Raw genomic sequence first — 17,240 nt, 5'->3', positions numbered from 1 at the left:
TACTTGTGCCGACTGCATCGCCTATCATTAATTTCTTGCAGAGTCAACCTCTAACATTGTTGGAGTAGTGATGGAGTAGTGTGGAAATCCAGAAAAGAAATCAATATGGGCCTAAACAAACATTAGAAAGCCTTCCTGTGATGGGAAATATAATTGATATTATATGCTGTACCTTTTCATCAGTAGAGGAGGTGAGCAGGGCATACAGGAACAAGGATTTGTCACGAACATCCATATCTCGGTAAAATGTCATCATGTAGAACAGCAAGTCACCTACAGCTGTTAATGAATCAGTAATAGTAAGAGCAATATAAGGCAGCTCCTATAAAATTGTGTTCATCTATACATTGTACTGAATATATCACTGCATATGATGTAACCCTTACAAATAGTAGCTGCAATGTACTGCTTTGATATAGTCTGGAGATCTTATCTTTAGCTCAATCAGTTGAGCCTGAGCAGACTAGGAAAATTTGAGGATGTTTTCTTTCCTGGACGGGGAATATATGTTTATGTAACTCTAGTAAATACATAATGTACTAGCTGCAATATACCACTCAACTAGGGAGAACTTTTCTTTGACTTGATCAGCTGAGAATAGGACTAGTAAGCCAGAGGTCCCAGATTCAATCCATTTTGGATTAAGGCATTATCTTTGAAATATTATCTAATTGCCTCTGTTTTAGTTTTACATATTGATACTTCAGAGTTCCTTATAGAAGCTTACTTTTGCTAGAGGTGCTCTTCCTTAATAATATAATTGATAACAAGAGGCCCAGAGGGCCTGTATCGCTCACCTGGTTTCATGAGATATGAAACAAGAATGATGCTTGTCCCATCAAAAAAAAATCATTTGTACAATTTTAAATCCCCACCCCATAATGATGCTACCAGGCAAATATGAGCGACAGCCATTGCTTGGTTTCAGAGAAGAAGTCGTTTATATAAAATATAGCCCAAATGACCACATTTGGCCCCGCCCCTCAGGCCCCTGGGGGGTCAGCCCCATCATTTGTACGATTTTGAATCCCCACCCCATAGTGATGCTACCAGGCAAATATGAGCGATAGCCATTGCTCGGTTTCAGAGAAGAAGTCGTTTATATCAATATAGCCGGATTTACCACATTCGGCCCCGCCCCTCAGGCCCCTGGGGGGTCAGCCCCATCATTTGTACAATTTTGAATCCCCACCCCATAATGATGCTACCAGGCAAATATGAATGACAGCCTTTGCTCGGTTTCAGAGAAGAAGTTGTTTATATCAATATAGCTGGACTGACCACATTCGGCCCCGCCCCTCAAGCCCCTGGGGAGTCAGCCCAATCATTTGTACAATTTTGAATCCCCACCCCATAATGATGCTACCAGGCAAATATGAGCGACAGCCATTGCTCGGTTTCAGAGAAGAAGTTGTTTATATCAATATAGCCCAATTGACCACATTCGGCCCCGCCCCTCAGGCCCCTGGGGGGTCAGCCCCATCATTTGTACAATTTTGAATCCCCACCCCATAGTGATGCTACCAGGCAAATATGAGCGATAGCCATTGCTTGGTTTCAGAGAAGAAGTCGTTTATATCAATATAGCCGGATTGACCACATTCGGCCCCGCCCCTCAGGCCCCTGGGGGGGTCAGCCCCATCATTTGTACAATTTTGAATCCCCACCCCATAATGATGCTACCAGGCAAATATGAATGACAGCCATTGCTCGGTTTCAGAGAAGAAGTTGTTTATATCAATATAGCCCAATTGACCACATGTGGCCCCGCCCCTCAGGCCCCTGGGGGGTCAGCCCCATCATTTGTACAATTTTGAATTCCCACCCCATAGTGATGCTACCAAGCAAATATGAATGACAGCCACTGCTCGGTTTCAGAGAAGAAGTCGTTTATATCAATATAGCCCAATTGACCACATTTGGCCCCGCCCCTCAGGCCCCTGGGGGGTCAGCCCCATCATTTGTACAATTTTGAATCCCCACCCCATAGTGATGCTACCAGGCAAATATGAGCGATAGCCATTGCTTGGTTTCAGAGAAAAAGTTGTTTATATCAATAGCGCCAAATTGACCCCTTTTGGCCCTGCCCCAGAGGCCCCCAGGGGGTCAGCCCCATCATTTGTACAATTTTGAGTTCCCTACCCATAGGGATGCTCCTGACCAAATTTGTTCCAATTCCGATCAGCAGTTATGAAGAAGAAGTCAAATAAGTCAATTGTTGACGGACGGACGGACGGACGACAGACGGACGACGGACGGACGACGGACGCCACGGTATGGCATAAGCTCACCTTGGTCCTTCGGACCAGGTGAGCTAATAAGGGTGTTGACATGTATTTCCTCTTACCAAGGTACAGGTCCTCTGTGCCATGACATATGAGTAAATTTTGAATGACTGACAAGATCCCGTTCCCTAGTAACCAACTGCCATCATCTATCATGAGGGAATGGTTCGCCAAGTAGCTCAGAAATTTCACAGTAGACTAAAAAACAAAAATTATCATTAACTTCAGCTTAATAAATACAAAAGACATTTTAAGAGCCTTGATTTAATACCTCAAATAACTCTTTATAACTATGAAACTGAGAGGACATGATTAATTTGGATTAATAGAGGTACTGTGGTCTAGTGGAGGATCCAATGCTACCCGGCACCAGCACTGTGTTATATCCTTGAACAAGCTACTTAACTGTGTTGTTTTCCAGTCCACTCAGCCATAAATGAGTACATGTATGTGGTAGGGCAGTTCAAGAAATGTCATGTAAATTGTTAGCACTGAAATGGCTGCTTTGGCTGTATGCTCCCCAGGGAGTTGAGAAAAACATTGGCTGGTTTGTAAAGATCTTATAACCACAGATAATAATTTGTGATCCACTTTGAAATGGCTATGTTGCTGTTATACAGTGGTAAAACTTCAAATTATGTATACACTTATAATCAATAGACATTACCCTGTTGTTTCTACAAAAAAGATACATTTGTAATTCTCAATTAGTTCTTTATCTTTTTTCTCTACAAATTAGTAAAAAATACATCAGAGTACATGAAAGGACATTGTTTTCTGGACAATTTATGACAATTCTGATGCCTGCAGTGTAAGTTAGGTTATGTACAATACCAGGTATAATGACCAGCAAATTTTTTTATGCCGACCAAATAGAACTATTTGTAGAACCAATGTCAATGGAAATAAGATAGTCTTTGATTTTTTTTAGTTTAATTGTTCAGGAGAAATGAAATGACGATAACTTTAAAGACCAACCCCAATCAGTTTTAGATCTCTCCTTAGGCAGCAATTCTAAAGACATCCTTCACTGTGAAATTTACTTATAGAGCCACTAATATACATTACAGTAGTGCAAATCCACGAGCTGAATAAAAAATACTTCATTTAGACTAAATTATTATATTATTCTACGAGAATTTGGTAAAATCAAATTTCTGCCATGAAATTATACACCATCTATGAGGTCAGAGGAATATATGATTACATCTTTTATAGTTCATACAGATTCAAAATACTAACCTTGGAATCAATTTCAGTGTGTAGAGAAGCACTTTTCATGACCTGGAGATAAAAATAGAAGTAGGCTGCTGCCTGGTCCTCGGGTGTTGTTACAATCTGGTGGTGAAGTAAACTCAGTATTTCTGTGTACACAGGGCTGGCAAATATAGATAAATTTCTGAATCAGTATTTAAAACAAAAACATATCTAATCTTCATGCCCCAGTAAATTGGTAGGATCAGACTGTCAGAATGTTGTTTTCCTTAATTGGTAATACAATTTAAACATAATAAAAGAAATACAGTAAAACCTCGATATAACGCCACCTTCTGTTCTCCGAAATTTTGGCGATATAACGAGTGTGGCGGTATATCGGGTTTGCCATTCATAACCGAGTTTGATGTCCAAAATTTATCGGTGGTGTTCCCATAACAGCTGGATGCTTGGGAGATCAAAAACTACTTAAGAAAAAAATATCAAAAACATTTTATTAATATCAAAATAATACATGATAATACTGTACACTGTAAATAGATAAATATTAAATTCAATTACTTTACCAAGAATGATTCAATCAGTCAATGTAACCTCGCGATCGTGTGTACGCTCAACCTCAAGTTACTGGGCTTCAAAAAAATGAGTTAATGGTCGTTTGTTTTGCCTTCAATTGACCAACTGACAAGACAAACTGTTGAATAGATAAACATTTTTGATTATCTGATTCGGTTGTAGAACTCTCGTGTTCGAGAAATTTTACAACCGTGTCGATAGCCACCTTTGCTTCTCCTATAGTAGGGGGCGGGGCTATGCAAACCTCGCTGTCGTCATCATCGTCGTCCGAGATCGCGTTTGTGGTCACCGATTTCACGATGTCGCCTTCTTCGACAACTTCACTCGGTGCTAAATGTTTGTCCATATCAATGAATTGTCTAAATGTGAGTCGCAACTCTGGATCTAAGTCCAGTTCGTCATGGACACGCACTAGTAATGCTTGTATGTCTGTGTCGGGGGGTTCCGGTATAGATGACGACGCGTCGTCACGTGGTACGATTACCCTGTGTATCCAGCATCTCGCGATTGTCTCGGGAGTAACAGAGTCCCATGAGATTTAATAGACTTGGGGGCTCCTTTTTATCAATACAATCGACTAAATGACCGTTCATTTCGGAAATGAAAGAAAACGACAAAATAGTAAGTACAAATCACAGAAGTGAGGATTAGCCATGGTCGATTGATTTCATGTGTATACATACACGTGCTCACAGGCGTACAGCTAATTAGCCTACCTGTCAGTCACGTCACAATAACATCTAAACACACACGACATTCTGGCTAAATTTGGCGATATTAACGAGGTCAAGATAATGTTAATTTAACTGTTTGTTTCGGAAATATGATGGCGGATGGCGGTAGGCGAGTTTGGCGGTAAAACGGGTGCATTAGCATGGAAGGAAATCCGTTCTGAATAAATTCATGGCGATAAGCGAGTTTGGCGGTATAACGGGTGGCATTATAAGGAGGATTTACTGTATTTATCACTATCACAGGATATTAGATGCTGGATAACACATACATTTAGTTTCATAGATCTATTCCGATAATAAAATACAATGTGTACAGGATTTATAATCTTTGATAGCCAGCTCATAATACAATATACATCATCATAATCATAACTCCTGATGTACATTACCAAAACATATACATGTACTTCTGATCAAATATGTACAGGAAAGAAGGAAGGGAAAATCTTCAACCACCCAGAGACAAGTACCAACCTGTCGGGTGTGGTGTTTCTCAAACACTCAATGAAGTCCAAAGCATGTGGTATGAAGTAGGGAAATCCAGAGACGAGGCCTCGGAGAAACCTGATATTACAAAAGATTGCAATTAAAACCATAGATTATCTACCGATAAGCCCCAGCCAACAAATACCAGGTAAGCCCACTTCTTTATTTTTATAGAATCATCTTATCATAGTAAGCTAAAAATGGTTCACAAATATGCCTTCCCCAAACTTTACTACATACTTGACTCTTACACTAGGGGATGGGGCTTACTTCATGATAAATATGGAATTTAATGCACATTTATTAAATCATCAATTCATAGTCCGATATTGAAACTTTTCAGCAAAAAAAAAGATTTCTTTTTCTCAAAAGTGGTAAACACCAAAAAGATTTTGTTTTATAAACTTTAAAAGATAATTTCCCCAGCTAAGTCAGTCTATTAAATAATTAGGAATTTCTTTTTCAGATGGAAATCCCTACTATTTTTGTTATGTTTTTCTTCTTATTATTCTTTACTCTTCTTGTTGATAACACTTGACTTTCACTCCAGAACGAAAACAGGTTATGTTATATCTTAGTACATAATAGAGAACTTCAAGCTGATAATTACACTAACATTTTGTTGATCATAATTACATCAAAGGTCAAGGTAACAGATCTACAAATGTTGTTTGATTCCTTGCATGCTCAGTGAGTCATATAGTTCATGGTTGGGGCTATTTTCTCCATGCCAAGTTATGAAAATGTGTCAAGGTCAAGACCTTGCTATTTGATCAAAAATAAAAGTCTCAAGTTGAGTAATTTTTTTTCATTGCATATGAAAAGTTATGATCCACTGGGATGCAATGTGCAAATTGTTTGGTCATCAGATGAAAAATGGCGAGGATATGGCACTTTGAAAAAAAGCAAAGTTTTTCCCCAAAAAATTAAAAAATCTGGCAAAACAATATAGCATGTAAAATTGTCTACAAAAGATACAACTTTTCAATGACATTGACATTTATTCAAGGTCACAAAGGTCAAATGGTCTTGTATACTTCAATCATTCAGTTAAATTCCCCAGCTAAGTCAGGCCTGCCCATTAAATAACTTTATTGATTGCTTTGGTATACAGTGTAGTTGTTTTTACATACTAAACTCAAAAGTGGTTAACACATAAAACGGTTGTGGTTTTTTTTGATAAACATTTATCATTTTTCAGTTAACTTTCAAAGGCAAAGTGAGAGTTTTATAGATCAGTCTTGATGTTATCATCATACTCACCGATTGATATCCTGAGAGAAGGATTTACTACAGTGTCGCTGGTACATGTGGAACAGAGCACGAAACAGAATCACAGCTACTCGGTCACTTCCTGTATGCCACACCAACTTGTGAAGGTATCCCAGACTCCCTAGCAACAATGCTGCAGCCACACCTAAACACAAGTTAAATTGTAAAAGTAAGCGGTTACATGGTACAATGGATAGCCCACTTGTCTCTCGCAAAGATGGTCTGGATGTGATTCCCCTATTGGACGTGACCCTGGAAGATGTTTACACTTATCTGGAGTTTTACCATTTGTTCGCTTAGTAGGATAAATCTTAGAAAATTCAGTACAATTAAATGTCAATTTCTTTAACAGAAACGCCGGTGACCTAGGTGGTTTATTTAACTGTACATTCTTTTAAATCTCGCCGTAAGGCAAAGTGTTTTAAATGAGCCTTATGTAACATGTATTTCTCTCTTATTTTACAAATGTTACACATTTTATAATTTGTTTATATGTACATTTGTATGTATCTGTGATATCTTAATACACCTCTGTTTTTATTGTTATCAATTGTGGAATTGGACCCTCGAGTCTGAATTTAAAGAAGATATTGGGTCACCTCACATACCAGCCATGTAGTTTTCTCTTGGTACTCCCATATCCTCCCACATTAGATCTTTTACACTTCCATCTGAGCAAGTGATTGGTGTAAGCTGATACAATTTCATAGTTTGTTGTTGGTTTTTTTAAAAAAGGACATAGTCATTCTAATTCCCAACCAAGGACCCCAATGACAGGGATATTATCTTGCCGAGATTATCTGATAGGAAGTTTAGAGGTAACAGATAATATGAAGGATGGAACAGAAGTGATGATTAAAGTGCTGGTCCAGTGAATTTGTGTTTGTATGAAGTTTAATGAAATCATGGCAACAATCTGGTAACCAGTTAAAGAAATTTCAAAACTAAAATCACTTCTAGAACAGAAAGCATTACCAGACCACTGAATTGATGTGTGTATGAAATTTCGGGGAACTATTTAAAAGGGTCGTGGAGATATGCTCTGGAGAGGCTTGAATCAGTGATTTTGACTGTTTGGTTCCAAACTCCAAACTCCTTCATAGCTTACAGCACTAACTGACCACTGGATGGATGTGTGTAGAAATTTTAACAGTTTTGGAGATTTACTGAAATCAAAGTTATTTTGACTATTTGTTTCCATGGTAACAATGAAAATATTGAAACAGAGAAGAATTCCATGGAAGTAGATGTTTGCCTTCATAGAAAGTTGGGTGATTACAAGAGTTATTGCATGGGAACAGATTTTCTATTTTTAGTAACAGTGACCTTGACCTTTGACCTTCGGACCAGAAAAGCAATCCAAACAAGCACTTGTGGTAAGGAAGATCTACATGAAGTTCAAGTTTGATCCACCTAAGGGAACTTCTATGGCTCTATGTGGATGATGACTGCTGACATGGGTATACCTATAATAATATTATGTCGCCTGCTTTTTGCAGGCGAAAAAAAACCCTGCTAAATCACTTGACTGATGTTGGTAGAAAGTTTTGTGAAGTTATCAGAATCTTGAACAGTTTTGGAGATATGCTCCAGAAATGCCACCGACAGACAGATGGAATCTGTTTATATAACCCCACCAACAAATGGTTTGGTGGGCAGAGGATAGCTAGAGTATTTGACTTAGATTTTTAGCTTAAGGAGTTCAACAAATACTTGATATTGCTCTATATCTATGTCACAGTTACCTCACAACAGTGTTATACTGGGGAGTAAATAATCTTTTGAATTATAAAATAGTTTAAAATAGCATAAAGTAACACATCATGTGACATACCCATCAGAGAAAATCACCCTCAGCACAGTGATATTAGTTATATAATCAAGATTGATTTCTTTTTTTTACATCAAGGAAAACTAATCAGTGCTAATTACAACATTAGGGTGAATAATTACACAATTTTCCAATCAACATACCACTGGGCTCCTCCGGTAAAGGAGAGAAACACAGGTTAAAAAGACAGAGCTTGGCAAGTTGGCAGTCTGGTGGATCAAACACGCTTGGGAAGAAGCACAGCCTGTACTTATCTGCCATTGCCGTGGGTAACAGATAAGTACCTTCGTCACATGACTGAAGCAGATTAGAAACACTTAATATTACACGTATATATCATAAATAGATTTATATATATAAGTGTGAAATGAAAACTGCTCAACAATTGATTAGATTCAGTTATTAGTGACATTATTGCAATTATGGAGATGATAGTAGGTCAATAACTAGCAATTTGAACTTTGACCTCAATTGGTGGTCTTGTCATTGATGTTACTGCCAGTAAAGAGTCCTTAAATATCATGTTTTAAATACATCTAGTTGTAAACATATCTAATGACAATTTCTTTCACCTTTCAGAACTGCAGTCCAGTTCATATACAAATCAGGTCTTTTGACACTAACTGAAGGAAAATGTGTTTTGAACTTGTGACTTTGACATAGGTATCGTGCTTACCAGGGAATGGTGTCTAGTCCAATGACACACAAAAAGTCTGTGGGCAGCACTTAATGATGGATGATTGATAGATGTCAGAAGTCTTTGAATCAGCTGTTTTTCTTCCCCCTCTGTCAACACCTCCTTCTCAAATTCTCTCTTTGTGAAAATAAAAATGAAACCAACTTTAAGTGGTGCATTAATTTCTATATAACACTATGAAATGACACATTTCCACACAATTGATATAGAATTAGTTAATTTTATTAGTTCCTTGCAATACATGTGGTTCAAATAGAGTTTGTTTTTTACCCGGTAATTACACAAACAAAATATAAACTGTGACGGTTTGGCTGTATCATACATGGGCCATAAATTTTTTATTATTACGTAATCGAATGCGCCCCAGTGAATTTCGGTGAATATCCGTAATCGAGCGCGTCCCAACTGTTGATACATTTGAGCCACCATTGACCAGCGTCTTGTTCTCTCTTCTCCAGGTATGTTTTATTGATCTGTGTGAAATGTAGCAATGATCAAATGATATGATTGATCAACACATCTGTATAAGGTGTTGGTGCATCAGTTTGATAGTAAGATTAATGTTGACAGGTTACGCAAATGGCGTAAAATGTGATTTTAAGCGTACAAGTTTGTTCGGAGCTTGTCACGTGACCTCAATGATGGAAAATGTAGTTTAGTCCACATTTCTCTTAGTTTAGCATCATGTTTTCATAGTTATATGTGCTTAGGAGTATTTCCTGTATGAAGTTATAGCTCTGATAGATTGTTTATATAGAAAACGAAGTGTCATTATGAAATACTCCCCATTCGTTTCATTCTGTAATTACCCATAATGCTTTTCGAAATGAGCGCCTTTTTGAAAGTACCTTGTTTTTCCCATGATGCACTGAAAACATGGCTGCGCCCATGAAAGTCAGTACCGGTTAAGTTTACCGTTATAATAAGTACTGAATTGTGTATTATTTTAACGTTCCGTATAATAGTAACAACTCTAGTCAAGTCCTTATGGTTAAATAGTGTCAACTTAGTAATTAATACATTCTAATTACTGATGCAAGCTTGTGTATAATATTTTATTTTGTTGTTTATTGTTTCATGAAGTATAATATGGTTCTTTGCAATACATCAAAGTACTGAAAGTACTTAAATACAGTTATAAGTATCTCAGGGTTAGATCTGATTGATATTGTATTCTACTATCAGTGATAATTACCCTAAGTCAGGACTATGTTCTGAGAACTCAGACTTTATGTCTTTGTAATTTTGATACACTGTACATGAATAAAGGTTGATACATTTGAGCCACCATTGACCAGCGTCTTGTTCTCTCTTCTCCAGGTCAATCAATCATCAACAATGAACTTGTGGGCGTAACAAAACTATCAAAATTCAGTATGTAATTGTAAGAATTATTTTTAGTAAATTTGTATTTATATTTCAAATTTGCTCTTTTCTGCCTTTGATAATGTAGACCTGTATAATGTTGTATTATTATAAATTTCTTATCTTGAATGTAAACTTACACAAGAACAATAACTACCTGTAGATATAGGACAAGATGTAACGTAGAAATATCCATGGTAGCCATGTGATGCAGCATCAGCGGCTTGAATATCTGAAAGAATAATTATCAATTTCTTTTCTTAAAACATTCACATTTGATACAAGAAAAATCTTTTAGGATGATAAAACACCCACAAATTTCAACCATTTAAAACAGAAAAAAAAATTCAAAATATAGCATACATTTACCAGCTTAAGTCTTTTATAAGGAAAAAAACAATTTATAGCATATTTTCTTACTTGAAATTTTTTAAAAGAATCAAATGTAATAATGTTTTAAAAGAAAAAAAAAATCTGAAAAAAATGCTATAATGCATATTAATGAAAGAGTACAAAAATAAAGATCTGCAAAATAGACTTTATTTCTGATTATATACATACACACATGGGGAGAACCAGCTTTCACAAGTTTACATGTTTACACACATGGGGAGAACCAGCTTTCACAAGTTTACATGTTTACACACATGGGGAGAACCAGCTTTCACAAGTTTACATGTTTACACACTTGGGGAGAACCAGCTTTCACAAGTTTACATGTTTACACACTTGGGGAGAACCAGCTTTCACAAGTTTACACACATGGGGAGAACCAGCTTTCACAAGTTTACACACATGGGGAGAACCAGCTTTCACAAGTTTACATACTTGGGGAGAACCAGCTTTGTAGCACACTACAGTAGGACAGCCTGGCCATGGGCAATTTTTTTGTTAAGCAAATAACTCCTGTATTATGATATGCATAAACAAGAGGCCCAGAGGGCCTGTATCGCTCACCTGGATTTCATGAGATATGAAACAAGAATGATGATTAAGTATATTTGTCACTGGTATTGCTATGTCAATATATCATAGGCATTTTATATGGGTACGTGAGGATTTGATGTCAAAAAATGCATTAATCCATGAAATAAAATTAACTTTTGGCACAACCCCATAGGGATGCTACCACACAAATGTGAGTGATATCCATTGCTTAGTTTCAGAAAAGAAGTTGTTTAAACCAATTGACCCCTTTTGACCACGCCTTCTGCACCCCAGGGGAAGTGGGGGTCAGTTCCTTCCTTTAAAAAATTTTGAATCCCTACCCGAAAGGATGCTACCAGGCAAATATGAGCGATATATCTTGCTTAGTTTCAGAGAAGAAGTTGTTCATATCAATTCAGCCAAATTGACCCCTCTTGGCCCCGCCCCTCAGGCCCCCAGGGGGTCAGCCTCACCATTTGTACAATTTTGAATGCCCACCCAATAGTGATGCTACCAGGCAAATATGAGCAATATCCATTGCTTGGTTTCAGAGAAGAAGTCGCTAATATCAATATAGCCCAATTGACCACATTTGGCCCTGCCCCTCAGGCCCCCGGGGGGTCAGCTCCATCATTTGTACAATTTTTAATCCCCACCCCATAGTGATGCTACCAGGCAAATATGACCGATATCCATCGCTTGGTTTCAGAGAAGAAGTCGTTTATATCAATTCTGTAAAACTGACCCCTTTTGGCCCGCCCCTCAGACCCCAGGGGGTCAGCCCCGTCATTTGTACAATTTCAAATTCCCACCCCAAGGTGATGCTACCAGTAAAATATGAGAGATATCCATTGTTTGGTTCCAGAGAAGAAGTCAATTATATGAATATAGCCCGATTGACCACATTTGGCCCCGCCCCTCAGGCCCCTGGGGGGTCAGTCCCATCATTTGTACAATTTTAAATCCCAACCCCATAGTGATGCTACCAGGCAAATATGAGTGACAGGCATTGCTTGGTTTCAGAGAAGAAGTCGTTTATATCAATATAGCCAGATTGACCACATTTGGCCCCGCCCCTCAGGCCCCTGGGGGGTCAGCCCCATCATTTGTACAATTTTGAATCCCCACCCCATAGTGATGCTACCAGGCAAATATGTGTAATAGCCATAGCTTGGTTTCAGAGAAGAAGTCGTTTATATCAATAGCGCAAAAATGACCCCTTTTGGCCCCGCCCCAGAGGCCCCCAGGGGGTCAGCCCCATCATTTGTACAATTCTGATTCCCCTACCCATAGGGATGCTTCTGACCAAATTTGGTCAAATTCTGGTGTGTGGTTATGAAGAAGAAGTCAATTGTTGACGGACGGACGGACGACGGACGACGGACGGACGGAGGGACGGACGGACGACGGACGACGGACGCAACGGTATGGCATAAGCTCACCTTGGTCCTTCGGACCAGGTGAGCTAAAAATGAAAAAATAAATGTACACTATAATTGGTATATTCAGTATGAAGAAGTACATACGGGCTTCACGTTTGTTAAAACAAAAATTAATAAATTGGTTCCGGATTTTAAATTTCCGGATTTTCCGCAAGTGTGTTTACACAGGAAATTTAGTTTTGCCTACAGCGAAAAATGGATGCCCACAGTAAAGGTTAGATAGCGGAAAAACTTAATTTACAACATATGTCAAAACAAGATTAATTCTGTCTTTGGGATAGAGATATTTAATTTTAAATAGTTTTCAGAAAAAAATAGTGTAGAGAATTGTGTCATTTTGGGTCGAATATCATAATATTTTGCAATTTCTGAGCATTTTTTAAGCTGTTACCATGGTATTCACAGCTCTAAAAATCACAGAAAATATCAGTTAACTTATCCTTCAGAGCTGTATTAAAATTGCAAATGTTGTACAGATTACAAATATATATACTTTATTAAAGTTTATATGTAGGGTTAACTGGCAATGTTTACATATCTAAGACATGTGTCATATTTTTCAAAATATGGCATTTTTACTGTACACTGCTACCTTCACAAGTTTACATACTTGGTAAGAACAAGTTTTCACAATGTTTCACATTTAGGGAAAGTTTTTTTGAATATCATTAGTAATTTACCATAGCAGACATCTCTGGTAAATGGTGGATGAAGTTGACCAATGACAAGACGACATGCCACAGTCCGCTTGGAGTAAGCACTGCTACATTTTCCATCACCATGGATACCATTTGGCGCATCTCTTGGGGGTCAGAAGAAAACTGCCGATCCAATTTCTATAAAGAATCAGTAATATTATGTTATATTGTAACACAGTTTATATCTAACAAGTATTAGAACACAGTTTAGTATCAAAACTTTAGGGTGGGGAGCATGGATCAAATGCTGTTAAGTTTTAGAAACATGCGCTTCTACATTCAAATTACAAGTCTGACTGTATCAAGATTGGATATAAGTGACACCATCTTTTTTCATTGAACTTACATTTCCATTAGCACCACTTGAGCTAGGCGAGTCATTACCATTGGAACTGTGAATGAAAACATTCATGATCTATTACAATTATTCAAACATAAAGAATGAAATGTAAAATAGAGACATTTATTTTACAACAGGAAAACTAATCAATCAAAAACCAATCTTAGTTTAAGAGGTCCATTTCTGTATTATTTGTTTATACATGTACCAGAAATGTTTGTATTTTTTTCAGAATATACGAATGTTTTTGATACTTGTTTGTCTGAACTGAATCTACAGATAAACAGTAAAATGGTGAATGTTCCTTCAAACTCATCTTAATGCTTTCCCTTTTTTTTTGCATATATATAATAAAGCACTCACCATATCGCATGTTCCACCAGATTGACAACTAACAGCAGGTAATCCTGGTACACATCTGATCGCTCCACTTTCATAATCCTTCGAAAGGTTTCTTTTTCTTTCAACAAACAACCCTTAAATAATTCAGATATACAAAGTGTAATAGAAATATTTAAATATTAACACTTTTATGATCAGATGTCGACTTGACTACAATGTTCTACAAATTTTCTTTTTTTTTCAATACTTTCATGGTACTAATGGATTATGATACAGTATTTTTGAAAGCATTTATTTTTCAGTTATATGGCTGTTGCATATTATATGCATAAATCAAAAACATTTAAAAACCCAGTTAATTTTATCCAGATTTAATATAGTTTTCAAAGCAATACCTACTTAAAAAAACTTCAAATGAAAGATGAGCAGCAAATTGAAATTTGCTCAAATGTTGCAACATTGAACAAATGATTTTCTAGAAAATGTAACATATTAGTTACCCTAAAACAACAGCTGAAAAGTGGCACATGTATTTCGGAATGTTTGAAAGTACTCTGAGACAGTAGGTGACTTTGATCTTTTAACTCCAATTTTCACTTGCCTCAAACAGCATTTTGAAGATGCAAGAATTTATTTTAAACTCTAGTTCAGCAATCAGGATATCCTTTTGAAAGATTGAATACAATAACATGGCTTCTTTCCCTAGTGATATGTTTAATACCATTGAAAGTGAAATAAATACCCACCGGCATCCACTCCTCAAACTGTATAAGGCATTGACAGGCACATGATCGAAGTCTCTTGGTGTCAGAAACGTTGCTTGGTGATGTGGCAACATTAACAATAGCCTCACAGGACTGTTTGAAGATGTTGCCATCCTAAAAATGTATTACAGAAAAATATAGCTAAAATAAAGTTCAAAGGGGTAGTTGTCCAATACTTTTGTTGATGTTCAGTGTTTAGCATTCTCTCAACATCAAGGGTAACATGAGAACAGGTTCAATGATGTTGGCAAAATATATTTAATGATAGAATGAGTAACAAGAAGCCCATATGCCTTAACAACACTTAGTCAGAGCCATTGCAGGATCATTTCAGGCAAGTCTGATCTGAATCCCACAGGTGGAACATGAAAAGAAGTTAAAAATAGGTTTTGTTAAAAAAAAAAACCATGATTGCACAATCATGTTACAGACTGGCTGCTGTGTTAAAGTTTTTACGAGGCCGAAAAATAACCATACTTTATCGGCTTCCCTTCCTTAACATCCCCACCAGCTTCCAGCTTTACGGCACCTGACATTTTTTTCAGTTTCAGTCATATTTTCATTGATCATGTTTTCATTCTGACATTATATCAATCATACCAGCTGATCATACTGGACAAGCAAAGTAGTAATTGTCATGAGAAGCTGCTCCAGAAACAAGGACTGACTATCCATCCTGCCATTGTACTGGTGGAATACATCCAGCAAGGAAGCAATGATCTGATCAACACTGTGAAAAAAAAAAATATATTGTACAGGTTATGTTATAATTGTTACCTTGAATACCAAGGTCCGGCCTGTATTCATGAAACTGAACTCATGCTCAAATACACATTTAGTGCTCAGACTATAATAAGGTATATATGATATCTGAATTGATATTTTTTCAATTATTTGAAGGGATGAGATAGTATTTTCGATATTCATGAAATCATGATCTTAAAATACCTGTACAGATGTTCATATGGAAAACCACATACATTATGTATTTCCTTAACATTTCAGAAAATTCTAGACTTGTTTTAATCAAAATTAAGAAATAAATGTGTGTATGATTGTAGACATTAAATTAATTTCAATAAAAAGAATAATAATAAGAATATCCATAAGCTAGTCTGCACCCCACCATAAAATTCTAAATTCTAAAACAAGAATTATAAAGAAATAAAACAACACCTGCTTGACTGTATCCCTCCATAACCACCATAGCTCTCTAGTAAAACAAGCAGTTCTACCTTGGATGACACATCTAACAAGTCTTCATATAACACCTTGGAAAACAAAAATGATGTCATTTAATTCATGTAGGTAACCATATGTTTGTGTTTGTGAATTGTCCCAGATTATTTTGGGCATGAGAAAAAACTCCCACTGGATCAACACACATGTATCTGCCATTGATTATCTCCCATGCAGTTATTTCTGTTAACCCCATTAGAACTTCCATCCAGGCCAAAAGTTATTTTATAGTATGATAGGACATTAAGAATAGATTCTGATTAAATGTTTACATGGTTCTGATTCTGAATGAACTTATATATTTCTGAGTCAATGCCTAATTAGGGAACGTATGCAAAGAGCATTTTTAAAGGTTTTAAGGGGATATATTAATATTCAGTGAAAACCATTATGGGAAACTGCCATCTGGTAGGAATTTTAAGTGCAGCAAAAGATAGAGGAAATCAGGTCCACAGATTACTGTAAATCATGTCATCGCATAAGAAATGAGAGATTTAAATATTTGGGGAATTTTCTAACTTCATAAGGAAAAATAAACACCAAGCACAATATAGGGAATGGGGCCTGTCAGTCCCAAATTATTATAAAGAATCACATTTAGTGTCAAGACAAATAGATGCTGTCTCTATATATGTTATAGTGAATATAAATATATAAATTAATACAATGGACTTAATGTAATTTTAAGCACTACATATAAGATTTCATTGTAAAGATGACACCCTTAAGTTCAATATGATGCAGGATCACTTTAGGAACCTATGATTTTTACCAAAGTTTCGGCGCTGTCAGAAGGCCTGTGGTAAATCCACCCAGATCACCACTTTGATATATACATAAACACCTAATATATCATGATATCCAGTTACTGATAAAAGTGAAATCTGGGGTAGCCATGACTGAAAAGTCATTTCAATACTGACAGGATAACTGAATAATGCAGACGACAGAAGTCATGACAGTCTTGTGACCAAATTTTGGACAAAATATTAGTTTCCGACACCCTGAAATATATCATAGGAAAGAT

At 36.8% G+C, this 17,240-nt stretch overlaps 1 protein-coding gene across 1 annotated transcript in view; it reads right to left on the bottom strand.

Moving 5' to 3' along the window:
* Positions 1 to 17,240, bottom strand: part of LOC117334714 (AP-5 complex subunit beta-1-like) — a 32,599-nt gene that overhangs the window by 15,162 nt on the left and 197 nt on the right. The window contains exons 2-15 of the mRNA XM_033894502.1: positions 16,151 to 16,245; positions 15,575 to 15,704; positions 14,957 to 15,088; positions 14,232 to 14,344; positions 13,875 to 13,920; positions 13,511 to 13,666; positions 10,619 to 10,693; positions 9,076 to 9,213; positions 8,543 to 8,696; positions 6,560 to 6,713; positions 5,285 to 5,374; positions 3,528 to 3,663; positions 2,348 to 2,483; positions 173 to 279 (exon numbers count right to left, since the gene is read on the bottom strand). Of these exons, the coding sequence (XP_033750393.1) occupies positions 173 to 279; positions 2,348 to 2,483; positions 3,528 to 3,663; positions 5,285 to 5,374; positions 6,560 to 6,713; positions 8,543 to 8,696; positions 9,076 to 9,213; positions 10,619 to 10,693; positions 13,511 to 13,666; positions 13,875 to 13,920; positions 14,232 to 14,344; positions 14,957 to 15,088; positions 15,575 to 15,704; positions 16,151 to 16,245 (1,662 nt within the window). The remainder of the gene's footprint in view (positions 1 to 172; positions 280 to 2,347; positions 2,484 to 3,527; positions 3,664 to 5,284; positions 5,375 to 6,559; positions 6,714 to 8,542; positions 8,697 to 9,075; positions 9,214 to 10,618; positions 10,694 to 13,510; positions 13,667 to 13,874; positions 13,921 to 14,231; positions 14,345 to 14,956; positions 15,089 to 15,574; positions 15,705 to 16,150; positions 16,246 to 17,240) is intronic.

This window comes from Pecten maximus, chromosome 9, assembly GCF_902652985.1.
Source record: "Pecten maximus chromosome 9, xPecMax1.1, whole genome shotgun sequence".
Lineage (NCBI taxonomy): Eukaryota > Metazoa > Mollusca > Bivalvia > Pectinida > Pectinidae > Pecten > Pecten maximus.
The sequence above is the reverse complement of the archived record's forward strand: the minus strand, read 5'-3'. Positions and strand labels throughout refer to the sequence as shown.